Here is a 26,771-nt window from a genome sequence, read left to right as displayed (position 1 = left end):
TATCTGGATGATGGGCTTCCTGCAGGGGAAACTGAGGAAGGGTGAGGAGATGACATAAGAGGATTCCCCAGAAGGAAGGAATCGTCCCCGTAATCTAGGAGGAGAAGCGACTGGGGACCATCTAGAGATGCTCAGAAAGCCAGTGAGGGTTTGGAGGGGAAACTGAGTCAGGGAGGATGTTTGAGTTTGCAGGAAGGGAACTATTGGGTTGGCGGTGTCCCGAGGTTCATCTGATTTACCCCCCCCCAAAGGAGAGGGAGAGATGAGTGACAATAGCCGAGGGCCCCCCCCCACCCTACGGTGGAGATCGAAGCGCAATGGGGGAGAATATTTGAGGATTTTGGGGTGCAGAATCTGCCCTCCCAGTGTCAGCCTCAGAACATCGTTTCCAGTCCCCAAAAACCTCTCCACTCCCCTGAGCTGGTCGGTCGGACCCACCAGCCCGCCGGTCGGGGTGCGGTGGCCCAACCCCACTGGAGTCCTCCTTAGACTCGGGCTGGAGACGGGGCGCCCCGCAGGAAGTGTGGCAACCGCCCGGGGGAAGCACCCGGCCCAGCCTCCGTCACTGGGCTCCTTGGGGACCGTGCGCCCCGCCCTGGGTCCCGCGCTCCGAGACACGACACGCACGGGGCGCTGCGCCCCTCGCCCAGCCCAGCTCAGCCCAGCCCCGCGGCGCGCACTGACTGCACCGCGCCCGGTTCGGCCCGGCCCGGAGACCCCGCGTCCCCCGCAGTGGTTCAGCCCGCAGCGCTGGGCTCGGCTGGCGGCGCGCGGGGACGGATCTCTCGGGCGCACCGAGGGGCCGCGGCGGGCAGGTCGCCATGGAGACGGGCGCAGAGTCGGGGGACCGGGCGGGGGGCGGAGCGGCCCCCCAGCGGTTCCCCGACACCCATATAAGGGAACAGGAAGGGGTGTGGCCAGCGCGCTCTCGGGGCGCGGGGCCAGGAACCCCGAGCTTGGGCTCTGCCAGGACCCAGGGCGCGCCCGGCCCCGGACGGCTAGTCCCGACCAGCCCCGGCCGCCGCCCTCGAGGCGGGGGGGGGGGGGCCCTCGGCCTCCTGGCCCGGCCCCACCCCACCTCTCTGGGGCCGCGTCCTGCCCAGCCCGGCCCGGCCCGACCCACTCCAGCAGGTCCCCGCCTGCCCGCGGGCCTGGGTCGAACTTCGCCCCCGGCCCGAACGGGGTGCGGAGGGGGCGGGTCGATGCCTGCAGGCACCCCCCGGCGCCTGGGCGGGCTGGCACTGGCCCGCCTTGTCTCCCGGGGCGGGGTGCCCGTCCTTTCTGCCAGCTCTTAAAGCCCCTCCCCCCTCCGGCACCCCCAGAATCTGGCGGGTCCCCTCTCCCACCTTGTAGTCGGGGTGGAGGGATGCCGTGGCGACGGGAGATGGCCCACCTTCCCTAAAACCCAGAAGAGGGATCTAAACTGGGGATGCTCCTAACCCTCTTCCCAGGGACAGAAGCGGGAGAGAAGCCTCTGGGTACCCCAGGATGGGATGTGCTTCTTTTGGGGTGCAGAGCGCGAGCTGGGAGCGCAGCCCCGAGCTCCCCCAGGCTTGGGGAGAGAAGGGAAAGGCACGAAGCGAAAGAGAAACAGAGAAAAGGGAAGAGGGGGGGCAGGGGAAATCCAGCCCCGAGCTGGGGCAGAAGAACCGCCTGCAGCAAGCTGGGCGTCCCCAGCCTGGGTCTTTGGAGGGTCTTGGTGACCCTGGGGTGCCCTCGCTACTGCTCTTGCCAGGCCTTGGACTAGTGCCCCCCCAATCCTCCCCAGGGCTGCGGGAGATTCCAGCGGCCGCTGAGTCTGGCAGGCCTGCGGCCAAGCCCGGTTCCCGCCCCTGCTAATAACTGCAGCTGACATCTGGCTGGGCCCTGCGGGGGTACAGTGGGTAGCTTGGGGGGGCTGGGCAGGTGTGTCCCAGGGCAGCCGTCTGCAGGCCCCAAGCATCCCCGCCTCGGCCCTGAGTCAGTCAGGGGAGTCCCAGTGCCTGGCGCTCCCACCCCTGACCCACCGCAGGTTCCCGCGATGCAACGTGGGGGCCAGAAGTCAGGGCCACTGGGATGGGGACCCAGACACCCAAAACGGGGGTGGGGTGGGGTGGGGTGAGCAGGTCGCGGGCAGCACTCAGACTCAGGGAGCAGACAGCCCGCCAGATCCCAATTATTATTTTAATAGCCCACACTTAGAGCCCTCAAACATGGCCTCTCCAGGATGCCAACTGCCGGGCTGGCACCTCACTGGGCAGGGTAGCCACACAGGGAGTCCCAGGAAATCAGTGCACCAGCCTGCTGACCCCCTGCTCAGCCCCCTCGCTGCCTGGGTGGGCAGTGCCCAGCTCTGTGGCACCTCTCACGAAGGCTTCTTTTCTCTGGGGGAAATTGAGGGAGAAGGGCGCTGGGGGGGACTTCTGGGACCCCTGCAGGACTGTTTGAGCAGAACTGGGGTGCGGCCTGCCCAGGGCAGGAGGGTGGGGTCCAGTCGAGCTGGTCCAGCCGGTTCCGTTCAGGGCCAGCCACCAGCCATCAGCCATATTCTCACCCTGTGGCCTGGCACCGCCCCCTCACGCCGCCCTGCTGGCGCCAAGGGCCCGGCACCAGGGCGCAGGGAATGGGGGGACCCCCTCCCCAGCCTAGGTGCCGCAGCCATTTGGGGCCCAGCATTAAGAATAAAGAGGAAGCTGGCACCCCCAACCCTGTTCTCTCTTTCTCTCTCTCTCTGCTTTTGGCCTTGCCAGGAGGGACTTCTCCTTGTTATAAATAACCCTTGACCCCCGCCCCCCTCACTGACCAGCTGGGGCCCTCACCAGGAAACTGGGGGCGTCTGAGTCAGGCAGCCCACGCACCCCCAATGTGATGACCCCGGGCCCAGGGCGTGGCCCTCTCTCTCTCCTCTGTACCCCAGGCCTTCCTGAGCCTCCCTCCCCACCTTTGTGGTTTGGGGGGTCCCGCAGTCCCACTCTGAGAGAGGAAGCGGCTGGTTTTTCTTGGAAGCAGGAAGAAACCCTGATTGTCTGGTTGACTCAGCTGGGCACGAGGGTTGCCCCTTCACTCCACCCCTGTTGAGGGGCCCCTGAGCATGGAGCATCTGGGGGCCTCCTTGGAGGGAAGGTGTCTTGAAACAGGTCTGCAGGATGGAAGCTGCAGAGCAGGAGGGCCCCCTGGATGAGGTGGCCGAAGGGGAGGAAAGAGGGGTACAGGAGACAGGAAGTGCAGGACGTGGGGGGTGGGGGAGGCTGGGTGGACAGCAGAGTCCCCCACCCTGAACATCTCAGTCTGTGGAGTCTGCAGGAAGGGTCCCGGGTTCTGCAGTGCACAAGGTGGGGGGAGCAGCTTCCTGGGGTGAGGAAGGAGAGAGAGAGAGAGAGAGAGAGAGAGAGAGAGAGAGAGAGAGAGAGAGAGAGAGAGAGAGAGAGAAAGAGAGGAGAGAGAGAGAGAGAAGAGAGGAGAAAGGAGAGAGAGAGAGAGATAGAGAGAGAGAGGAGAGAGAGAGAGAGAGAGAGAGAGAGGAGAGAGAGAGAGAGAGAAATGTATCTATGGTGAGAGGTTATGGGGAGGCCTGAATGCAGTGGTGGGGCTCCCGAAGGGTGACCTGACTCTGTGTATGTATGTATGTATGTATGTATGTATGTATGTATGTATGCGAGAGAGAGAGAGAGAAAATGTATGTATGGTGAGAGGTTATGGGGAGGCCTGAATGCAGTGGTGGGGCTCCCTAAGGGTGACCTGACTCTGTGTGTGTGTGTGTGTGTGTGTGTGTGTGTGTGTGTGTGTGTGTGTGTATGTATGTATGTATGTATGTATGAGAGAGACAGAGAGAAACTGATGTATGTCACAAACTATGGTTGGTTTGGGTCTGGAGTGTGTGTGCATGTCAGTGTCTGGGTGCCTTTGCCATGTTTCCATGTCTGTGTCTTGGCATATGTGTGGCTGGGGCCTGTTTCTGTGTGACTGACTTGTGTGTGTGTGGCTGTCTCTGGAGTCTCTGTGTACCTGTGGATTTGACATGTGTGTCTGTACCTGAGTGTGTATGTGAGGCTGGGGGTGGGTGACCCCAGGACCTTGCACCCACCCTTGTTGTCTGTGACTCTGGGTCTGTGACTCTGTGTCCCTTGGGGGTTTCTTACCCTCACCCCAGGTTGTCTGTAACTCGGCCTGGCTTGAGCAGTGGACAGAGGCCTGGGCTAGGCTGGGGCAGGGCCTATGTTGGGGGGATCAGGGGAGCTTGTTTCTCGCACCTCTCCAGATGCATGTCCCTAGAGCACCTGTCCTTGGGTGGGGAGTCAGCCTGCCAGGCCCCGGAGACCCTGGGTTCAGTCCCAGCACCAGCACCTCCAGGAAAAGGAACCCCCCACCAGCCCTTCTCAGATGTTTGTTTTGGTTTGGGGGTCACATTGGCTGTGATTGGGGCTCATTCCTAGCTCTGAACTCAGCTCTCACTCCTGGCTCTGTGCTCCGGGACATGCAGTCTTGGTGGACTCTGGTGCCGAGGATGGGACCTGATTGTCCTGTGCAAAGCCAGTCTCGGCCCCACTGCCCTGGGCCTGGCTCCAGCACCCAGAAGTGTCAAACCCGTGAAGTGCCTGTCTCACATGTCCCCCCATGTCCCCTGACCACTGGGGGCCATGCCCACCCCCTATAACCGGTCATCCTGGTCAGATGGCTTCGGGCCCTGTCGCTTTGTACCAAGGGGCCCTCTGTCTGTGGCCAGGGTGACAGGAGGGGGGTGTGTCCGGCCTGGCTGTCTCGGGGTGACTGTATGTGTACTCCTGGCTGCCCCCCAAGTCTAGCCGCTCGGGCTGCTGTTTACTCTGCCCCCCCCCTTGGCAATTTTGGCCCTGCCCGGGGAGGGGCGCACCCAGCCAGCCGTCCACAGGATGTGCCCGAGACACAGTCTGTCCGCCGCCACTGGCTGGTCCCCTCCCCTCCCCCGGGTCAGGACCCAGGCGCGTCCAGGCGCGGGGGTGGGGCCCCTAGCGTGGGGGGGCCTCTCAGGGCCCCGGAATGAGGGTGAGGGGCGGGGTGCCAACGGGCCGGACTGGTTCCGCCTCATTCCTGCCCCGCCTCTCACTTCCTGGGTGCCCGACGGGGCAGGGGTGGACGGGATGAACCCCGTGGCCTCAGGAAGCCGAGGTGGGCCCCGGCTCGGCTTGGGTGACCTGCTTCTGCATGGCACCGCTGGGTGAGGGGCTGGAGGAGACCCCGGGTTCCAGCCCCTCTGGACTCAGGTTGCCGGTGCTGATGGGGAAACTGAGGCCCTGGGGAGAGAGAGGGAGGCTGTGCACCCAGCTCTGGGAGCTCTAAGGGACCCCCACTGCTTCCCCTTTCTAAGAACGGCTCCGGCTCTAGGGTGCAGGCTGAGCAGTGGCCGGGAGGCCTGGCTGGCTCTAGGGGGTCTCCAGTGAGTCAAAAGGGACCCCGGGATGACTTGAATAAGAAAACGACTTTAACCGTTTCGTTGCCGCCAGGGGCCCTGCCAAAACTTCCTGTGGGCTGGGGGAGGGGCAGGAGCTGGGTTCCTGGAGGCTTGGGGATGTGGGGGACCGGTCCCCCAATTTCTGGGTTGGGGGAGAAATGCTGCTAGCCAGGAGGCCCGAGGCAGGGGGGGGACCCAGGGGCAGCCACAAGCAGACACCGACCCTCCCCGCCGCCCACCAACGACCTAGGCTCCCCGCGACCACTGGGGAGGGTCGGGGAGCCCGCAGCCCCCTCCCCAGGGGCCTGAGTCACAGTCGGGGAAAGCCAGAGGGAGGGGTGAGTCATGAGGGCGGGGAGGGGGAGCCGGGTCGCTACGGCCAGGAGACCCCCGGGCTGGTCTGAGTCACCCGCACACCCACCCGGTATCGCCCAGACCGGTGCGGGAGGGAGGCGCGGGGTTCGCAGGGGCTGGGGTTGGGGTGGGTGGGCGTGAGCACTTGGGGGGAGCCAGCAGGGGGGTGGATGCGCGCAGGGGGAGAAGGAGGCGGGCAAGGCTGGCAGCGCGGGAATCCGGTTCCCATGGCAACACTGGGGTGCGCTCCAGCCCGCGGAGGGGCCGTTCCTCCCTCTGCAGGGACAGCCCCCCCAAACCAACCGCCAGCACCGCGCACCGGGGAAGCCCGCGCGCGCTCCGCCGAAGGGCCCCAGTTTCAGGCGGGCAGGAAGGGGTTAACGGCGGCCCCTCGCTTTCTCCCCCTCCCCGCGGTCCTGGGGCTCGGGGGTTGGGGGGGGCAGGGCCCCCAGCCACTCACGCACACCCTCCCGCCCCCGCACGCGCGCGCGCTCGCACGCACGCACGACCGCGTCGGGTATCCGCGCACGCAGCGACCCCCCGTGGCCACTCGCGTCACGCACGACGCACGCGCCCCCGCACCGCAGCGTCTCGGAGCGGGCCTGATGCGGGGTTCGCCCCTCCGGTGCGCCCCGCTCCGTCCCCTGCTCCGGCCGCCCCCGCTCGCCCGCCGACGCCCCCCGCGACCCAGACCGGGGCCACCCGCCAGGCAGGCCTGTCACCCCGACATTCGCTTGGGGGATGCAGGTGGTGGGAGCTCAAATCTCGGGGTCACCAGCGCCCTCCGCATGCCCAGACCCGGGGTCCGGCGAGGCGTCCCAACATAATGCCCCGATCTGGAAGCTTAGCGCGGACCGGGAGAAGGGGTGACCCTAAAAAGCCCCCTAGGGCCGCGGGGACACCGGCTCCAGGACGTGACGCAAGACTGAGGGCGCTGTGGGCGGCGGGTCCCTGAGGAATATCCAGCCCCCGGGTCGGAACCGGAGCCAGAGCCAGGACTGGGTTGCTCCTTGGCACGCTGGAGACCCCGATTTAATCCAAGTGACACAGAGGACCCCCCCCAACCATCCCTGAGCACAAAGCGGCCCTGAGATGGCATGTATGTGTGTGTGCCAACAGGCCTTTCCACAAAAAATAAATAATAACCAAAAACACAAAAATGGGAGGAATGAAGAAAACCTGCAGAGGAGGACCCCCACCCCCAGCCCAGCCAGAGCACAGCGGGGTGGGCGCTTGCCTTGCAGGTGGCTGACCCAGGTTCCATCCCTGGCATCCCAAAGGGTCCCCTCAGACACCGCGAGGAGGATTCAATCCTGAGCACAGCTGAGTGTGGCCCCCAAACAAAGAAAAATTTCAAAAAATTAATACTGCAGTTAGGAAACAAATAGCAGCAACTCGAAATCTAGGGAGTGGGGTCTATCACAGGGACCCCAACACACACCCACACCCTACCTCATTCCCTTGGCTGTGTTCCTATGCTTTTGGGTGACTCTGAGTGGTCCGATCCACATACACACTCATTCAGGGCAGGGGCAGGAGGGCCCTGGGGTTGATGGGCTGGATGACAGCTACCGGCCAGTGGGGAGCCCTGCTAGGATCCCCCCACTCGGTGGTCATAGATGGGACCTGGCATCACCTTTCACCCCTGGTGCATGACAGGACCCCCTCTGTGGCACCATTTTCCCACAGTGGGAAACTCGGGGTCTCTGTCCAGATGTGAAGGCCCGAGGGGACAGGTGGGGGTCCAGCTGTGGCCACAGGGAGGGGTGAGTCACTCTCTTCCCAGCAGCGAGGCCCAGGCTGGGCCCAGCTGTTCCTGGAAACACGCAGGAGGGGGTGGGGTCCCCCAACCAGCCCCAGAGCTCCTGGCCCAGACCTGCAGGGCTGGGTCTCCGTCCTTTCTCTTCACACTTTGGGGCTCCCTCCACCGAAGATGGGGATTTGTTACCTCATTCCCAAAAATTAAACTCCCCCGCTGTCTTGTGGGATTATAAGAAGTTGTTGGAATCCATCTTCCCCTCAATCAGTGGAACTCCCCCAAAATTCCATAATGGGGATCACTGGTCTCTTTCTGCTGGCTTGGAGTGGGAGTTTGAGGCGAGGTTCTGTTCCCCAGTCCCAGACATGAGTCCCGGACTTGAGTCCCCAGCGTCCCCATGGGACATTCACACATTTTCTTAACATCTGGGGCATCAGGCTTACAGAATCTCCAGAATGTACATCCAGATGAGGCAGTGTCAACATGAAGGTGGCTTCTCTGTGTCCCCCCAAAAATCACGGGCTTGACCAAGAGAGGGAACTCCCCGGCCCACGTATGGGAACCCACAAACCCTTTTCGCCTTTCTCAGCACCCCCATCCGGGCACAGCCAGACTTCCGGCTCCCCTTCCAGCGCTGCCCGGGCCAAGGGGGGCCATTTCCCTTCGGCTGGGCTGCGGGTGGCGAGGCCAAGGGGAGCCGGAAGGTAGCCGGGTCCGGAAGCCCTGCGCTGCTGGCCGTGGTCCCCTTCCTCTCTGCTCCCTGCCCCCCCACCTGCCTGTGGGGGGCGGCTGGAGACTGCAAACAACCCTGGAAGGGAATGTGGGGGTGTAGGCGAGTCTCTTCCAAGGTCCTCCGAGTGCATGTGGGCGGTAACCCGGCCACGTCGTGTCCAGACCGAGCCTCGAGGGGGTGGCGGTCATCCTGGCTTGGGGCGTGAGGGCGCAGCGCCCCTTCTTCAAGGTCTGGACCCACCCCCAAAGCCGAGCCCGCCCGGGCCTCCGGGTACAGCTAATAACCTCTAATTAGTGCTCATTATCTCGTCCGCCCCGGGGGACTCGGGGCGTCAGAGAGCACGGGCTGGGGCTTCATCCCACTCCGGTACCCCTGAAAGCCGCCCCCCCAAAAAAAACCACCCTGTGTCCTAGCTGGCAAGCAGGGAAGAACAAGGGCTCTGGCCCCCCTCGAGACGTGGGGAACTATGAATTATGTCACCGCCATCGAGAGGTCGTGACCCCCTCACTGTGGGTGCCCAGAAATGGGCCCCCACAACCTCAGCGCCCGCCCCTCTCCAGAGCCCCCGGGCAGCCCCTCCAAGCACCGAGTCCCCCCAAATCTGCGTTTCTGCATCTGCGCGCGCTCCCGGTGACCCGCAGGCGTCCAGTCCCGGATTCCGAGGCAAGAGGAGCCCCCCCTGCGAGGATCTGGGGTGCGGGAAGGTGCAGAGGGATTCCCAAAGGGAAGACAGTTCCAAATTTGGGGCGCGGGTTTGCCCGCCATCCAGGGTGGTTGCTTCTCTGACTTTCGCTAGGACCACCCCAAGTCCTTCGAGCTCCCCAGGGGAGGGACAAGCCTCCCAAAGATGCTCATCCCCGGGGCGTGGGGTCCTCCCGAGGTCCCTCCTCGCAGTGCAGAGGAGGAGGGCCCGACCTGCGCCTCCGGGGCGCAGAATGGGTTGCAAGGCTAAAGTGCTTACACCCGAGCATTTATTTCATTGCATGGGGCTGCTGGGAAGGGACAGGAACGCGCCTGTATAACAGGGTGCGGCAGCTCCGCCTCAGCCGCTGAGGAATGATCGTGAGGTTCCCCGCTACCCCCCGCCCTCCTCCTGCAGCACCTCCCCAAAAAAGCGCCCGGGGGAGGCCGAGCGAGCGCACAGGCCGTGGCGGGGATGCTGCGGCGGGCCTAAGGCGGGCCCACACTGCCCCCTAGCGGCGGGGCGGGCGAGCGGGCGGCCGCCGCCGTTGCCCGGATCCAAGATGGAGCCGCCGGAGGCCAAAGCGGGCACGGGAGAGTGGTCACGTGGTGGGGCGGGGCCTGCGCCCAGGGGCGGGGGAAGGCGAGGAGGAGAGGCGGGGCGGGGCGGCGCTCTAGGCCGCGCGGGAGGTCGCGGCTGCGGGCGCTCGCTGGTGGCGGCGGATCCCGAAGCGGCTGCAGCGGCGCCGGGGCTCCCGCGGCCCGGGGCGACTCCGATCGCGGGGAGCCATGAGCGTGGACAAGGCCGAGCTGTGCGGGTCCCTGCTCACCTGGGTAGGTCGGGGGGCGGGGTGGGGACAGGTGTGCGCCCGCTCTTCCCACCTCCCACCTCCCCCAACTCGGGGTTCTCTGGGCCAGCGAGGCCAACCGTTGGACTCTGGCCCGCGCCTCCGCCCCCGTCACGTGGCAGGTGTGCGTGGAAGGAACAGGTGAGGCCCCGCCCCTTCGCGGCGGGTCACGTGGGGCACAGGTGGGCTGGGCCGTCACGTGGTGCCGGTGACGCCCCGCCCCCTTCGCCTCTGGGGCGCCCCCGCTTGGTTGGGCAAAGGTGAGGCGAGGCCACGCCCCCGGCCCAGGTGAGCGGAGGCCACGCCCCTCTGGCCCAGGTGAGCGTCCGGAGGCCACGCCCCGCCGAGCCGCCTAGGTTGGAGAGAAACTGTCGCGGGCCAGCTAACCCCAGAGCCTGATTGATGCCCTATATTTCGTCTCCCCAGTTGCAAACGTTCCACGTCCCGCCCCCCTGTGCCAGCCCCCAAGACCTGAGCAATGGCCTGGCTGTAGCCCAGGTGCTGAACCAGATGTGAGTAGGGCCCAAGGGAAAGTGGAGGATCCCCCCTCCCACCGCCACGAGGGTCCCCCCCCCAGGAACTCATCTCACTTTCTCCCCCGCCCAGAGACCCATCCTGGTTCCATGACGCTTGGCTGCGGGACATCTCAGATGACCCAAGTCCCAACAGGAGGCAGAAGGTGACAGGTGGACTCCTGGCTGGGGGACACACACGGCTGAAGGGTCAGGCTAGACACACAGCCTGGGTGATGGACAGGGCGGGCGTGGGCAGGGAGAGGTACAGGTGTTCGGGGATCAGCCGCAGGTGCTTTATCGTTTATCTCTGGGGACACAGCCAGCCTGACACACTCACACCCCAGCTGTGTCTTCCATTGGCACTGAACCTTCTGCAGGGTGCAGGGCAGCAGTGGGCAGGAGTATCTGGGGTGGCTGTGTGGTTCCCGAAAAGTCGAAGCTGGCCCCCAGTGAAAAGCCCCAGGTGGACATTGGCTGGGTGGGATGCGGGACTGGTGGCAAGCAGGGAATGACCAGGCAGTGAGTGCTGCTGCTTGGAGGCGGATGAGGTCACCGTGGGCCTGGCAACCTGGCTGGGGCTCTGGTTCTATTTTAAGGGTCATGAAGAGTGAAAGGAGACTTTCCACCAAGCCAGGATCTAGTGGGCCTTTTAAATGCTGCCTTCAGGCTGCTAGGACTGCAGAGGAGCTGAGGATGTTGAGGGCTCTGGGAATGGGGGAACGAGGATCCTGAGAAAACATGACAGTTAAGGGGGGCTGGGGCAGCAGAGGAGAAAGGGCTGGGCTAGTAGACAGGTGGGTAGGCGGCCCCATGGGACAGCCTTAGGAGAACAGGAGCAGGAGGGGGAAAAGGGGGTGAATTGGGGAAGCGGCCACCAGGACCCCTAAACACAAACTCTCCATTCGCTGCCCAGGTCAGCAAACTCACAGCCATCCTGACGAGTCTCACGGAGTACACCCGGGATGTGAGTATCAGGAATTCGGGGCTGGTCTGGGGGATGGGGAAGGAGTGTCTATGAGCCCCTCAAATGCCTCCTCTCCCCACTTTTCCAGGTCCTGGGCCACCCTATTTCTCAGCAGCAATGGCCGGATGTAAATCTCATTGGTGAATTCTCAGACCCCGTGGAGCTGGGCAAGCTGCTCCAGCTAGTGCTGGGCTGTGCCATCAGTTGTGAGAAAAAGCAGGGTATGGCGGGGCTCTGGGGGTTCCCAGGGGAGAACATGAGCTGCATCCTCCCACGGGGACTCAGAGGCGTCTTGTCCCCAGAACACATTCAGAGGATCATGACGCTGGAGGAATCGGTCCAGCAGGTGGTGATGGAGGCCATCCAGGAGGTAAGGGGAGGGGATCCCCTGGAGCCCTCTGATCTCATTTGTCCCTGATATCTCAGTTCTCGGTCCCAATGCAGCCACTTCCTGTAGGGTCAGAGTGATAGCACAGTGGGGAGGGCATTTGCTTTGCACATGGCCAACCTGGGTTTGATGCCCAGCATTCCATATGGTCTCCCTAAGTTCCACTAGGAGTGATTCCTGAATGCATACCCAAGGAGTTAACCCCCCTGAGCACTGCTGGGTGTGGTCCCATAAACCAGGGATGCTGGGGACAAAGTTCAAAGGGCAGGGTGCAGGCTCTGATCCTGGGCACCCCATGGTTCTCCTCGAGCCCCAATAAGACCAGAAACCTCCCCTTCACCAAGAACAGAGCTGGGAGTAATCCCCAAGCACTGCCATGTGTGACTCCAAAAACCTCCAAGCCAAGGGTATTTCCCTGGATATTGCATGCCTCCAGGGGGCTGACTGGGATCAGGAAGGCAGAGATGGCCTGAGATTACAAACCCACAATTTTAGGATCCCCCCCAGCTTCATACAGCATCTCCCCACTTCCCTCTAGTTCCTGAGTAAAGACACCCCGGATGGCCTGTCGGCAGAGACATATGGCAACTTTGATAGCCAGGTAAAGATTGAGGGACCCTAGTAATGGACACCCCAGAAGCCTGGTCCCCTCCTGACCCTACCCTTGAGGACCTCCCCCAGTTGCCCCGAGACTTTTGGGTCCCTCTAGTCCCGCAGGTACTACTTCCTGAGCGAGGATGCTGACGATGGGGACCAGCTTCGCCAGCGCTGTCTGGACCTGGAGCGCCAGGTGGGATGCTGGTGGGCACGCCGGGATAGGTGTTGCGCAGTTGCCCATAGAGCCCCTCCGCTCAGCTCCCCCATCTCCTGCAGCTGGAGCTCCTGACGGAGGAGAAGCAGGGCCTGGCACAGGAGAATGCGGCGCTGCGGGAGCGCGGGGCCCGGCCTACGGGCGAGGGGCCCCCGGAGCTCACAGCCAAGAAGCTGCTGCTGCTGCAGACACAGCTGGAGCAGCTGCAGGAGGAGAACTTCCGGCTGGAAAGCAGCCGCGAGGACGACCAGGCGCGATGCGCCGCGCTGCAGCGGGAAGTGGCTGAGCTGCAGCAGCGCAACCAGGCCCTCACCAGCCTGGCCCACGAAGCGCAGGCGCTGCAGGACGAGATGGACGAGCTCCGGTGAGTGTTGGCCTGGTGTTGGCCCGGCTCCGTGGTGCGTGGGCTCCCCAGTGCCTCAGTTGAGCACTGGACCCACCCAGGACCCCAGAGCAGCTCCAGATCTTGTGGCCCCAGCATCCTCTGCCCAAAGTCTTACAGTGCAGTACCTGCCCAAAGTACCTGTGCAATACCCTTGTCTGCCACCCCGGGGTCTCAGAACACTCTTGGGCCACCTTCTCCTTTCTTTTCTTCCTCCTCCTTTTTTCTTTTGTTGGGTGGCCCACACCTGGTAACACTCAGGGGTTACTCCTTACTCTTTGCTCAAGAATCACTCCTGGAAGACTCAGGAGACCCCTATGGGATGCCAAGGATCAAATTTGGGTCAGCCCCCTGCGAGGCACAGCTATGCTGTGCTACCGGCTACCTGCTGTACTATTGCTTTGGACACTCCTCCTCCTTTTTTGGGACACGTTTTCGGTGCTCAGAGGTTACCAGGGATCACTCCTGGAAGTGCTTTGGGGACCAGATGGGTACTAGAAATTAAACTCAAGTTAGCCCCGTGCAAAGCAGATGCCCTCCATACTGTCCTATTCCTCTAGTCCCCCAGCCCTGTTCCTTCTTACCAACCCAGCAACCACCTTCTCAACCTTCCTGTACCTTCAGAGAGCTCTCCCCACACCCGATACTGGGCATGTACTTATGGGCCTCATTTGCACTCTCAAACCCCTGTGATCCCCCCAAACATACCCCAAAACCCCTCAACCCACTTTATGATCTCCTGAGGAGTCCTTGGGTGTGTGCCAGGATTTTTTAGCCCACTTTATGCCCCCTTAGTCCCCCACAATGTGTCCCAACTGTTCCACTCTCAAGGATCCCTGAGTCATCGCTGATCTACACCAGGAAAACTGGCCCTGCCCTGTCCCTCATGACACGTTCCCCTGGCCCGGTGGTCTCACCCCGCCAAGCTGTGCCCCATCCTAGATTCCAACCGCCCTGCCCGCGCTTGCCCCCTCCCGCAGGCAGTCCTCAGAGAGGGCCGGGCAGCTGGAAGCCACCCTGAGCAGCTGTCGGCGCCAGCTGGGCGAGCTGCGGGAGCTGCGGCGGCAGGTGCGGCAGCTGGAGGAGCGGAACGTGGACCACGCGGAGCGCACGCGGCAGCTGGAGGAAGAGCTGCGGAGGGCCAGCGCCTTGCGCGCCCAGCTGGAGGCTCAGCGGAGGCAGGTGTGCAAAGGGCCTGGGACTGAGGTCAGGGCCCCCACAGCCACGCCTTCTCCATACCTAGCATACGGACCACACCCCGGGGAGATATGTTTCTAATGAAGCCCGCTGACTACTGCCCTCCCAAACACACACACACACACACACACACACACACACACACTCAATCAATCCCGCCGTCTTCCCTTTACCGTTTGGTTCAGGTCCAGGAGCTGCAGAGTCAGAGACAGGAGGAGGCTTTGAAGGCCGAGAAATGGCTCTTTGAGTGCCAGAACCTAGAGGAAAAGTATGAGTCGGTGACCAAGGAGAAGGAGGTGAAGTTTTGGGCTCATTGCCCCTGCCATGCCTTGCCCTGCCCTGCCTTGCCTGTCCCCCCACCCGGGGTCTGAGATCTCATCTCAGACCTCAAGGGGCCCCGTTTGCACCGTCTGTCCATCCAGCGGCTGATGGCCGAGCGGGACTCCTTGCGGGAGGCCAATGAGGAACTCCGCTGTGCACAGCTGCAGAACCGGGGACTGGCGCAGGCAGGTGAGTTCCTTGGGAGCCCCATCGCGCGAGACCTGGAGGAAGGTGTAGGCAAAGCTACATCTGGGGCGGGTCCAGGCCGGCTTGGGTGCTGGGCGCTGTGCCTTGAAGTCTTTTCCTGACTGTTTTTCCCAGGGCCTTCATTGGATTCCACCGCACCCGCTGCAGAAAACTTGGCGGCGGAGATTCTGCCTGCAGAGCTAAGGTATGCCGGGGCTCACTCAGCCAGCACCTACCGTCCACACAGGGCCCATTCCTCCACCAAAATCAGAGGTGCCCACATAGGCTTCCATACCCCAGAGCACACCTCTGCCTTCAGCGCACAACACGTTCTGGGCCCAGATCTGCTCAGCATCCCCAGGGGTTTGGAGCAAGTGGGGTTTGCTGTCCAGCACGCAAACGAGCACGTTAGCCACGCCCACAACCAACCAGGCCACGCCCACACTAACCGACCTCGCCCAAAACCAGCCTTGGCCACGCCCACAGTCAGTGGTGGTCCCGCCCCTTTGGTACCCAGGCCGCCCCAGGACTGGGTCCCTAGTGCCCGGCTGGTCTCTTTCCCAGGGCTCCGGCACTCTCCTAGCCCCAGCGTCTTGGGGAGCCCGGGCAGGCCTGCGTGGGGGGCCCGTTTCCTAGCCCCGGAGCCCTCTTTGCCCCGCAGGGAGACGCTCCAGCGGCTCGAGCTGGAGAACAAGCGGCTGTGCCAGCAGGAGGCGGCGGACCGGGAGCGGCTGGAGGAGCTGCAGCGACACCTGGAGGAAGCCAACCGCGACCGGCACCGGCTGGAGACGCAGCACCGGTGCGGACCCCGCGGGGCCCAGGGTGGTGGAGGACGGGGGTGGAGGTGAGTGCTGCGGGTGCGAGTACTGAGCGCCAACCCTCGCAGACTGAACCAGCAGCAGCTGTCGGAGCTGCGTTCGCAGGTGGAGGAGCTGCAGAAAGCCCCGCAGGAGCAGGGGGGCAAGCCCGAGGACGTGAGTGCTGCTTCCTCCCCACCTGGCCCCCCCTCGCGCCCCCCAGTAACCCTCCTCTCTCTCCCCACCGCTGCCCGGTGCCCTGGGAAGTCCACTGTAAGTATGGTGGCCCCGGGAGCACCCCCTACCTTTACCCCTGGATCTCGGAGATCCCCTCACGTCCTGTCTTGTTCCTTCTGCTCCCCAGCCTACCGTACTGAAGAGGAAGCTAGATGAGCACCTGTGAGTCCAGGGGGTCCTAGATTCTGTGTGGGTTGGGGTATTGGGGGGACCGGGTCAGTGAAAACATACAGAGGGCTCTTGTCAAGGGAGAATGACAGAGTCCAGGGGGTTCCTTTTTCCACTAAGTCCCTTCATTTTGTTTTGTTTTGTTTTGGGGAAACACCTGGCTCTACTCTCAGATATCGCTCCTGGCAGGCTCAGGGGATCATATGGGATGCCAGGGACCGAACCTGAATCCTTCCTGGGTCGGCTGCTTGCAAAACAAACGCCCTACTGCTGAGCTATTGCTCTGGCCTCTCAATCCGTTTTTAGCACAAGGAACATGAGCAAATGTTGCCAGAAGCACCACAGATTCATCACAAGTCAGTTTTGGTTATTGCATTCCAGAACCCCCTCTTTTTTATTGGTGTTGGGGACACACCAGGAGATGATCAGAGGTCACTCCTAACTTACACTCAAGGACCACTCCCGACAAGCTCAGGGAACGTATGGGATGCTGGGGAGCAAATATCACCAGGAGTGTTTCATAAGTGCAGACTCAGGAGTGACTCCTGAGCATCAAAGGGTATGACCCCCACAAAAATATTTTTAAAATAAGCTGGGTGAGAGGCTGGAGAGTTAGTTTAGTGGGTAAGACACTTGCCTTGCATGCGGTTGACCCAGATTTGATTCCTGACATCCCGAGTGGTCCTTGGAATCCCACCTGAAGGAATAAGCCCTGAGTATCACTGGGTATGGCCCCAAAACAAAACAACAACAACAACAAAAAGAAGCTGTTCATAGGTCCAGGAAAGGAGTATGATTGCTTTTTCTTTTTGGTGTTGATTTTTTGGGGGGAGACTCATTGCACAGTGCTCAAGGGCTGCTCCTGGCGCAGTGCTCAGGAGTTGCTCTCAGCTCTGTACTCAGAGGGCAATCTTGCAGTGCCAGTGATTGGGCTCGGGTCTTCCTTGTACAAACCATGCTCCTAGCCCACACGCTCTCCGCTGCCACTGGTGGGCATAGCCTGAGAGCTCTGAGCACCGCCTCACAGCCAGCGTGCCTGAGGGAACTTGGGGTGGGCCGGAGCAGTGGTCCAGGGGGTGAGCTGGTCCCTGTGACCCCCACTTGCAGGGAGCAGCTGCAGCGGGAGGATGTGGAGCTGCAGCAGAAACGCGAGTACCTCGAGGAGCTGGAGCCACCGTCGGATAGCAGTGAGTGAACGGGCCGGCCAGAGAGCCTGATGGATGGGAGGCAGGACGGGGGAAGGGGACCCCCGGAGCCTGGCCGGGCCTGAGCGCCGGCATGGACTCGCCCCTCGCCCCGCAGCCCGGCGCATCGAGGAGCTGCAGCAAAGTCTTCAGAAGAAGGACGCGGACCTGCGCGCCATGGAGGAGCGCTACCGGCGCTACGTGGACAAGGCGCGCACAGTGAGCACTTGGGGCCACTGCCCTTCTGGCCAAATGCCCCCCTGCCTCTGTCTCCTGAGGTCATCTCAGCCGGCTGGGTCTCCCCGCCACTTCCAGGTCATGCAGACGCTGGAACCCAAACAGGCCCTCCCTGCTGGGCCATCCCCAGAACTTCACAGCCTGAGGACGCAGCTGCGGGAGCGGACAGCGCGTATCCGGAATCTAGAGGTGAGGGTGCCCCTGACCCCATGCCCTTTGGCACGGCTCGCTCTGGTCCCCACCTGGTTCAAGTCCCCTGATTCTGGCCTCCTGCTGACAGATGGACTTTGAAAAGAGCCGCAGCCAGCGGGAGCAGGAGGAAAAGTCGCTCATCAATGCCTGGTATAACATGGTAAGTGACCCAGGACACCCTGCAGGAGGAGCAGGACGCTCTGTGGGGCTCCCCAAACTGCCACCCCAACCCTCTCTTCAGGGCGTGGCGCTGCAGCAGCGAGCGGGTGAGGAGCGGGCCCCCTCGCATGCCCAGTCTTTCCTGGCCCAGCAGCGGCTGGTCATCAATGCCCGTCGAGGACTCCTGGGGCGCCAGGCGGCCCTCAGCGCACGCCCCCTGGACAAACTCTGAGGGATCTTGGGAGCCTGCCATCACCCTCCCAGCCAGTCAGGTCCGATCCACCCAGAAGCCGCCCCCCTACCCCAATTCTTGTGGGGCAGAGAGGGGCACCTGCCTCCCCAACTGCGCCAGCATCCTGAAAGTTGGGACCAAGGGGACTAGGGTGGCTGGAGGTAGGTATGGACAGCCAGAGCCCGCAACAATGTGATTCTGACCCCCTGATTTTGTATTGAAGAAGAAAATTAAGGACTTTAATCTGGGCACTGTGATTAGAGCCTCAAACATTGCTTTGAAAGAGAGAGAGACCTTGGTCTGTTCTTACTAAAGTGTGAGTGACTTCTGGCGCCCAGTGGGTGGGTTGGATGGAAGAAAAACCCTAGGAAGAGAGCCGGCTACCTAAAGGTGTCATTTCTAGGGAAGATAAGCAGTGATGTAAAAGGCGAGTGTGGGAAGCTCTACCCTGGGAATGAATGCAGGAAAGGTGACTCAGGAGATGGGTGTGGAAGGGAAAAAAATTGGGGGGGAGGACAGGAAGCCATTCCAAGCAGTGCCCAGGGGGACTGAGGGATACGCCGACTGATTTCAGCCTGTAGTGCAATATTGGGGCTACCCAGTGGTGCTTGGGGGGGATTGTGGTTCTGAACTCAGGATCCTGTACATACAGGAATGTGCCTTGTACCTTTGAGGTACCTCCCAGCCCCACAGTTTGTGTTTTATTGGGGAAAGGGCAGATCATACCTGTTGTGTATGTAAACATTTTATGGGATTATTATGTTACTGACCGTACCTATAAGTGCCCAGGAGAGAGGCTGGAGTGATAGGACAGTGGGGAGGACTTTTGCTTTGCATACAGCAGACCTGGGCTCAATCCCAGCGTTTCATATGATCTCCCAAGCACCACCATGAATAAACTGAGCGTCCCTGAGTATGGCCCCAAAACAAACAAAAAGGGGCTGGAGAGCTAGCACAGCAGTGGGGTATTTGCCTTGCATGTGGCCGACCCAGGAGGGACCTGGTTTGATTCCCAGCACCATATGGCTATTTTTGAGTGCAAAGCCAGGAGTAACCCCAGCTGGGTTACCCAGCATGCCGCTGGGTGTGACCCAAAAGCCAACCAATCAATAAATATTGGGGTCAGAGCAGTGGTGCAAGGCGTAAGGCCTTTTGTATGCCAGCCTAGGATGGACTGCAGTTCATCCCCGGCACCCCATATGGTTCCCCAAACTGGGAGCGATTTCTGAGCGCATAGACAGGTGTAACCCCTGAGTGTCACCGGGTGTGGCCAAAAAATCCAAAAATAGAGGCCGGCGAGGTGGTGCTAGAGGTAAGGTGTCTGCCTTGCAAGCGCTAGCCAAGGAAGGACCGCGGTTCGATCCCCCGGAGTCCCATGTGGTCCCCCTAAGCCAGGGGCAGTTTCTGAGCGCTTAAGCCAGGAGTAACCCCTGAGCATCAAACGGGTATGGCCCGAAAAACCAAAAAAAAGAAAACCCAAAAAATAAATATTAAAAAAATTAAGCTCTGAAGCACAGGGCTGGGCTGGGTGCAGCTCCAAGTGCCGAAGCTTAGAATTAGCATGCGGTCAGGTCCCCAGCACCACCCAATATCTAAACATGAATCAGAATAGTCACCTCCCCTGAGCACACTACACGGTGTAGCCCCAAACAGAAAAACTGGGGGAAATATCTTCTTTAGCATAATACCAGAGGAAGAGCACTTGACGTCAAAGTTTTCTTTTTTTTTTTTTTTAAACCCACTCATGGGACCGGAGAGATAGCACAGCGGTAGGGTGTTTGCCTTGCACGCAGCCAGCCCAGGATGGTGGTCCAATTCCCGGCATCCCATATGGTCCCCGAGCCTGACAGCGGCAATTTTCGAGCCTGCTGAGTGTGACCCAAAAACCAATAAATAAATAATTAAAAAAAAAACTCACTCACGTTTTATTGAGCACCTATTTTGTACAAACACTCTGAGGTCTTTGGGTCCGTCATCTTGCCCCGACTGAGGTAGGCACTCAGGTTTTCATGTTTTGGGGGAAAGAAGTAAGGCGGAATAGAGAGAGACCTTTCGGGCAGTGGGGCTGGCAAGGAATGGCAGCAGTTCCAAGGAGCGGAAGCCGAAGAGTCCTGGGTCCGAGAAATCTCTCCAAGTCCACGAAACTGGCTCCGGATCAACCGGAACGGAGACAGCAACCTTCGCCTGCGTGCTGGGCTTCCCTGGCCGCGGAGCTCACTCGCCCGAGAACGAGTTCAGGCCGGGCTCCTCCTCCTCGCCGATGGGGCTGGGCAGCCAGGGTGGAGCCGGGCCCCGGGGCGCGGGCACGGGCGCGTTGGCGAGGGGCTCGGGGGTGGCGGGCGGCTCCGGGCCTGGGGGACCCTCGGGCTCCGGCTCCCGCAGGCCGGGTTCGAGCAGCGCCTCCCCGCAGCCGCACTCGGGGCACGCACCCTCCGGGGCGCCCGCGCACGAGCAGCTGGGCAGCGTGGACGTCTCGGACACGCAGCTGTTCTTGCGGCGCAGCACCGACAGGCGCCGGCCCAGCAGGCCGCCCGCGCCCGCCGCGCTCCCCGCGCCCATCGGCAGGAGGCGCTGCAGGAAGTCGCCTTGCGCGTCGCCCAGCCGCACGTCCAGGCCGTCCAGCCGCTGGAACTGCATGTCCTCCTTGGCCAGCCTGCGCGAAGGAAGGAAGGACTGGGTCGAGGTGGGAGACGGAGGGTGGTGGGCGAATGCCCCTCTCAGGGCCGACAGGATCCAGGCCCTGCCTACTCGGACTACTCTTGTCTGTTTGGGGGGAGTCATACCCGGCGGCGCTCAGGGGTTCCTCCTGCCTCTATGCTCAGAAATCGCTCCTGACAGGCTGAGGGGAACATATGGGGTGCTGGGATTCGAACCACCGTCCTTCTGCATGCGAGGCAAACGCCCTCCTACCTCTGTGCTATCTCTCCAGCCCCTGGTCTACTCTCATATTAAAGTCCGGCGCCTCATCGAACATCCTGGGGTGGCCAATTCTGCCCAAGTCGCAGTCCCCGAGGGGCCTGGGACCATAGTACAGAAGGCACTTGCCTTGCACACAGCTGACCCAGGTTTGATCCCTGGCATCCCATAGGGCACCCCCCCTCATCTCCGAGCTCTTCAGGAGTGATCCCTGAGCTCAGAGCCAGGGATAAGCCCTGACTACTACTGGGTGTGCACCCCTGGTGGGAAAAAAAAACTCCAGAAGGACGGTGGTTCGAATCCCGGCATCCTATATGTTCCAGGAGCAATTTCTGAGCGTAGAGACAGGAGTAATCTCTGAGCGCTGCTGGGTGTGACCCCCCAAAAAAGAACCCCTCCAAAAAAAATCGGTCCTTGGGCCGGAGTTATAGCACAGCGGGAAGGGAGTTTGTCTTGCAAGACAACCCAGGTTTAGTCCCTGGCATCCTTTATAGGGTCCGCTGAGCCTGTTAGGAGTAATCCCTGAGCTGTGAGCCAGGAATAATCCCCGAATACAGCCGGTGTTCCCCCACCCCAACATCAGAAACTCAGTTTGCTGGGGGTGGCCCAGTTCTTCAACAGGCAGAGCCACAAACCCCGCCCCTAGCGTTAGCCACGCCAAAATCATTACTACTACCCCAAGAGAAACCAAAAACCACGTCCCATCCCAAGGCCCCGCCCAGCCCTGGCTCACGTGATGTCAAAGGTGGAGCCCTGGAACGATGGCTGCTGCGCCAGGAAGGCAGTGGCTGCTGTGTAGGGGGCTCGGGCCTCCGTGGCGTCCCAATAGAGGTCCTTCTCCATGACAGCCAGGTCGTCGTACATCTCGTCCACCGCTAGCATGGACACCTGTGGCGCGGGGCAGGGTGGAGTGAGGCGAGTAGGGGACCCAGTGTGTTGGATGAACCGGGTTCCATCTTATTCAGGATATGCTTGTGACTCATTGGATTGGTGCCTTAGACCATCTGTTTCCCACCCCAGGTATGGTCTGGTGCTGGGCCTCAGGGAAAGAGGGCTTGCGGTACCGGTTTTCCACCACTGACATAACTGCATCTTAGGAGCAGAAGGCTCGCATGTGGAAGTTTCTGGACTTGTTATCCCCTTAAGCATATGTGGATTATCTCCTGGGATGACGTTTTCATCCATACCCGCATCTCTCCAATGCCTTGAATTTGGGGCATGAGGCTTCCGCTTCACCAGTGTGTTTGGATCAGGGGCCCTGGGAGGGCAGGACTCACCTGGAAGTTGCGATCGATCAGAAAGTTGGTCTCAAAGTCATCGTCATCTTCTCCAAAGGGATTGATGAGTTGCTCGGCTACCTGAGTAGGGAAATAGGCGGAGCTCTGAGTACCCCGGTGTGCCCCACTTCCTGGTGTCCCACAATCCTGGATTTTCCTCCACCCCAGCCCTGACTCCCCCAACCACCAGCACACATGCCTTGAGCCAGCCGGCATAGAAGAAGAACTGCAGCAGGGTAAAGATGGGCACGCACAGGTCTAAATTGTGACCGCTGTAGCCCTGCTCAGGGTCCAGGAACTGGCGCCCGATCAGGCAGGCCAGGAAATAGCTGTACACCGCGATCGTCACCACCTGGGGGCAAGCCAGGTCATCACATCAGGGGGCATGGGTGAAACCAGGACAGGGGTGCAGTGGTCTGAAGAGGCTGTGGTCTCATCTAGATCCCCTTTAGACCAAGGCAGCAGGCTGGCAACCCAGGCCCAGCATTGGGGGGTTACCTGGGTATAGACAAGGGGTATGCTGACCCAGTCGTAGTGAAAGAGCATCCCGCACTTGCCCCTGAACACCGCCAGCTCCTGGCAGATGGAAAGAATACAAGTCAGTTGGTCCAGAGTGATAACACAGCAGAAACGGCCTTTGCCTTGCATGCTGTTAAACTAGGTTTGAACTACATACATGGCATACAGTCCCCTGAACCTGCCATGAGTAAGTTCAGTGCACAAACCCAGACATATCCCCTGAGCATCACAGAGTGTGGCTCCAAAACAAAACAAAACAAAACAGAAGAGTGCTGAAATGTGAGTTCACATTTCATTTGGCTACCCGGATGCACATGGATGCACGTGCAGAAGGTGGACATGGCCATGTCCTGAGCACCTCAAAGAGGACATTTAATGAGTCTACCCCTGGGGTAAGACGCCCATACACTTAGCAGCTCCTTTGGAGTGCTTGGAAGACATGAATGCACTCCCGGGGACTGCTGATAACAGTTTTGGAATTTTTCCTGGGAGCTCTTTCGCAAATAGTTGGCCTTTTAGCCATTTTTTTTGGGGGGGTTGGTTTTTGGGCCACACCCGGCGGCGCTCAGGGGTTACTCCTGGCTCTCTGTTCAGAAATCACTCCTGGCAGGCACGGTGGAACATATGGGATTCAAATCATCATCCTCTGCATGCAATGCAAATGCCCTACCTCCATGCTATCTCTCTGGCCCCAAATAGCTAGCCTTTTAATTTTTTTCCAGTGGCAGATGCTGAGGGGATCAAACTCAGGGTCTCACATTCATGAGCCATGCCGTCACTCGCTGTCCTACTCCACCAAACCTGGCCCTTTCCTGTATAGATGCATATTTACTTATATGATTTCTTTGGAGGGTATCACACCTGGCAGAGTTCAGGGGACCACGCCGCCTGCAGTGCAGAGATCAGACCTGAGCCTCCAGCATGAAGGCACGCATGACAGTCAGTCCATCCAACCAACCCTCTCCCTGGACCCTCAGGCACCCCCTCCAGCCAACCTCTAGCAGTAGTTTCAGGGCGCTGTTGTCATGGATGCGGCCCTCGCGGCGGGCCTGCGCCGCCAAGTTGGAAAACCAGACGCAGGGCACCCAGTATTTGTTGTAGGAGGAATTCAAGTTCTCGAATTTCTTGCGCTCCTCGCGGGTCATAAACCCTGCGGGAGTTGGGGGGAAGCGCGGAGTTCAGGCTTTCCAGGCCCTGTCATCCCGCATATGACCACGCCCCTCATCAATAGCCACGCCCACACATAGCCCTCCCTCGCACCGCCCCATCTGTGGCCCCGCCTTCTCAATAAGCCACACCCATCGGTTACCACGCCCGCTCGCCTATCTCTACCAGTAGCCCCGCCCACCTTCCCCATCTAGCCCCCTCGCCTAGCTTTTGTCCCCGCCCGTTTCCACCTGACCACGCCCCTATTCACTTGACCACGCCCCTTTCGTCTAGCCCCGCCCCTGGAAACTCACCAGCTTCCACCACGTGGTCTATGGTGGGGAAGCGCTTGAAGACGGCGGTGCTGACCGAGCGCAGGATGAGCACGGCCGAGAGCCCCGCGTAGCGCATGAGCGTGCGGCGGTACAGGCGGCCGCGCTCATCGCGCCCGTGCACCGTGCCCGCCACCACGCACATGAGCGCGTCGGGTAAGGGCATGGAGAGGTACTGGTTCCACCAGCGGTTTACCACCAGCGTCACGTAGAAACCTGCGGTGGAATAGAAACACCCGGAACTAAGTTGTTTTTTGTTTTGTTTTGTCTTGTTTTTTTGGGTTGTTATTTATTTATTTATTTAGGTCGGGGAGCCACACCCAACGATGCCCAGGGATGACTTCTGGATGGCTCTGCACTCAGGAATTACTCATGGCGGGTTTGGGGGAGCATCTATGATGCTCAGGCCCTGAATCTAGGGACACCCGGAACTTAGTTGGTTTGGTTTGGTTTTGTCTTGTTTTTTTTTGTTTGTTTTTTTTTTGTTTGTTTGTTTGTTTGTTTGGTCAGGGAGCCACACCCAGCGATGCCCAGGGATGACTTCTGGCAGGGTCTGCACCCAGGAATTATTCCTGGCGAGTTTGGGGAGCACCTATGGTGATGCTCAGGCCCCGAATCTGGGGATTTAGGAAGTGGTGAGGGACCTAAATCTTGGGCAGTGGCGTAAGGCATCAGGTCAGCCTTAGGAACATAGGGCAGGATGTTGGATTGGAATCTTGCAGGGCCACCTGGGCTGTCCTTGGGAACTCCAGCATGGACACTAGGAAAGGTCTGACATGGAGGACTGTCAGAGAAAGGGACACACACACACACACACACACACACACACACACACACACACACACACACACACACACACACACACACACACTGGCTTTTACTACATGACCTATGTATTTAATCATGCATTTAATGATCTAGGCAGGTTGAGGCCTAGAGAGTCAGTACAGCGCGCGCGCGCGTGCGTGCGTGCGTGCGTGCGTGTGTGTGTGTGTGTGTGTGTGTGTGTGCTTTTTTCTTCCACGTGGCCAACCCAAGTTTGATTACCTGAGCTCCTCCAGAAGTGATCTCTGAACACAGAGCTAGGAGTAAGCCCTGAGAACCTTGGGGTGTGCTCCCTTTCAACAACAACAAAAAAAAAAAAGCGAAATAACCAAATCCTCTATGCAGGTGAGAGTCCCAAATGTGTCCAAAAATAAGCCAGCAGGGCAGACATGGGATCTTTAAAGCCAAATAAATAGTATTCAAGATGCCCCGGGGACCTAACCTGAGCCTGGCCTGTGGGACAGGAGAAATGGGGAACCCAGAGAGGCTGGATCTGAGGCTGGTTTGGAGGTGTGGACGCAGCGCGTTTGGCAGACTCAGGTGGGGGGGCCTGCAGGGACCTTCCACCCGCATCCCCAAAAGCACACACGCACCTAGCACGAAGGAGACAGGGATGAGGCTGGCGTACTGGTCGCAGTAAATAACAACCTTCTCGAAGTAGCGCTTCTGGTCGTCGGACAGCACCAGGCTGCGAGCGAGACGCGCGGGGTAGTCACCGGGCACCGTGCGCCCCCAAACCCCGCAACCCCGCAGCTCCGCAATCCCCGGTGCTCACCGGTAGGCTGCGCTGAGGGCCATGTAGAGGCCGAGGAAGCAGAGCAGCTCCCGCCACAGCAGCTTGTAGATGCTCCCTCGCCAAAGCAGCAGCAGCTTGGAGAAGCTGCCGAAGCGCGCGTTGGCCACTCGCGCCGTGTAGGTGACAGTCATAACGGCGCGCGCGGGGGACGCGACTCGGCCGCACTCGGGTCTGTGGGCACGGGAGACAAGCGCTGGGGGCTGCGACTTGGCCTCACCGGGGTCCCTCTGTCCACGCGCCCCAATCACCTCCCTGATGTGTAGCAGGCGGGTTCCCTCCAGTTCCATGTCTCCTCCCAGCCTGGCTCCACGCCATCCGGGCTGAGTTTCCCCGCAACTCCAAAACTCCTTTTCTGGGCTCCAGACAGTACCTCCTTCAGCATGCCACCCCCCAAACTTCTTCCCTCCACCTCCAGAGGATGCATGGCTTTGCCCCTCTGCACCCCAGTGCCCCTCTTACCTTAATAGTGGGTCTCCAGCTCTGCCTACCTACGCCTTTGCCTTGTTTTGCGCGTGGAGCCTGAGACCTAAATTTCCAGGGTCCCAAACTCGCCTCACCCCAATCAAGGTTTCTCAGTCTCACCTCTGCCTCCGCCCCCGGCCACTCACTCTTAGTCTGGTCCATTGTCCCCTACTTGTCCTTTGGAAGTCCTTGGATTCCTGTTCCTAACCCCCTGGGGGCCCCCCAAGAGGGGTCTCACACCACCTGCCTGGGGCTGGTTCCAGGTGCTCTGCGTGTGAAGCCAGATCCATGTTTCAATGATTTCCCACCCCAGCCCTCTCACTCCGGCATCTGCACCCACCTTAACTCTGGCTCGGGTCAGTCTGACCCCTGAAGCCTGGAAAGTGGCCTCCACGCCCCGCCCTGCGGACACTTCTCTCCTGCTCTGTGTTTCCTCTTCCCCAGGCCTCTGCTCTTCCTTCTCACCTGCTGGCAGCTGCTGTACTGCAGGGACACCCGAGGACAGGGACTGGATGGGCGGGTGGCTTCGGCACTGGGTGGGGCTGGAGACAGACAGACCCTGGGTGGGAGGCTGCCAGGGCAGTGGGCAGGTTTAGCCTAGCGTAGCCCGCCCCCAGAGCTGACCAACTTTGTTTGCAGAAGTCGGCTTTGTTACTCAGCTGGGGGACAAATCCGCCCGATCCTCCCAGTCCCTCAGCCTGTCAGTGGCCCTGTCCAAGGGAGGTGGAGGAGGGGCAGGTCACCTC

At 60.7% G+C, this 26,771-nt stretch overlaps 2 protein-coding genes across 2 annotated transcripts; one reads left to right on the top strand and one right to left on the bottom strand.

Moving 5' to 3' along the window:
* The first annotated feature begins 9,613 nt into the window (after nucleotides 1-9,613).
* HOOK2 (hook microtubule tethering protein 2) lies at nucleotides 9,614-18,037 on the top strand. Its single transcript, XM_049788419.1, has 21 exons — nucleotides 9,614-9,768; nucleotides 10,209-10,294; nucleotides 10,389-10,461; nucleotides 11,211-11,261; nucleotides 11,350-11,482; nucleotides 11,564-11,631; nucleotides 12,188-12,250; nucleotides 12,359-12,439; nucleotides 12,523-12,824; nucleotides 13,823-14,024; nucleotides 14,225-14,335; nucleotides 14,462-14,549; nucleotides 14,682-14,751; nucleotides 15,208-15,345; nucleotides 15,433-15,616; nucleotides 15,708-15,742; nucleotides 16,856-16,935; nucleotides 17,051-17,151; nucleotides 17,248-17,358; nucleotides 17,450-17,521; nucleotides 17,603-18,037. The coding sequence occupies exons 1-21, from the start codon at nucleotides 9,724-9,726 to the stop codon at nucleotides 17,750-17,752; spliced, it is 2,244 nt and encodes a 747-aa protein (XP_049644376.1). The 5' UTR covers nucleotides 9,614-9,723; the 3' UTR covers nucleotides 17,753-18,037.
* A 1,929-nt stretch (nucleotides 18,038-19,966) lies between these two features.
* Nucleotides 19,967-25,694, bottom strand: BEST2 (bestrophin 2). Its single transcript, XM_049788354.1, has 9 exons — nucleotides 25,543-25,694; nucleotides 25,361-25,455; nucleotides 23,925-24,158; nucleotides 23,460-23,614; nucleotides 22,444-22,521; nucleotides 22,145-22,297; nucleotides 21,946-22,026; nucleotides 21,402-21,556; nucleotides 19,967-20,405 (listed from the first exon to the last, which is right to left on the bottom strand). The coding sequence occupies exons 1-9, from the start codon at nucleotides 25,692-25,694 to the stop codon at nucleotides 19,967-19,969; spliced, it is 1,542 nt and encodes a 513-aa protein (XP_049644311.1).
* Nucleotides 25,695-26,771: the final 1,077 nt, after the last annotated feature.

This window comes from Suncus etruscus, chromosome 15, assembly GCF_024139225.1.
Source record: "Suncus etruscus isolate mSunEtr1 chromosome 15, mSunEtr1.pri.cur, whole genome shotgun sequence".
NCBI classification, from domain to species: domain Eukaryota; kingdom Metazoa; phylum Chordata; class Mammalia; order Eulipotyphla; family Soricidae; genus Suncus; species Suncus etruscus.
This window is presented reverse-complemented; position numbering and strand designations above follow the sequence as displayed.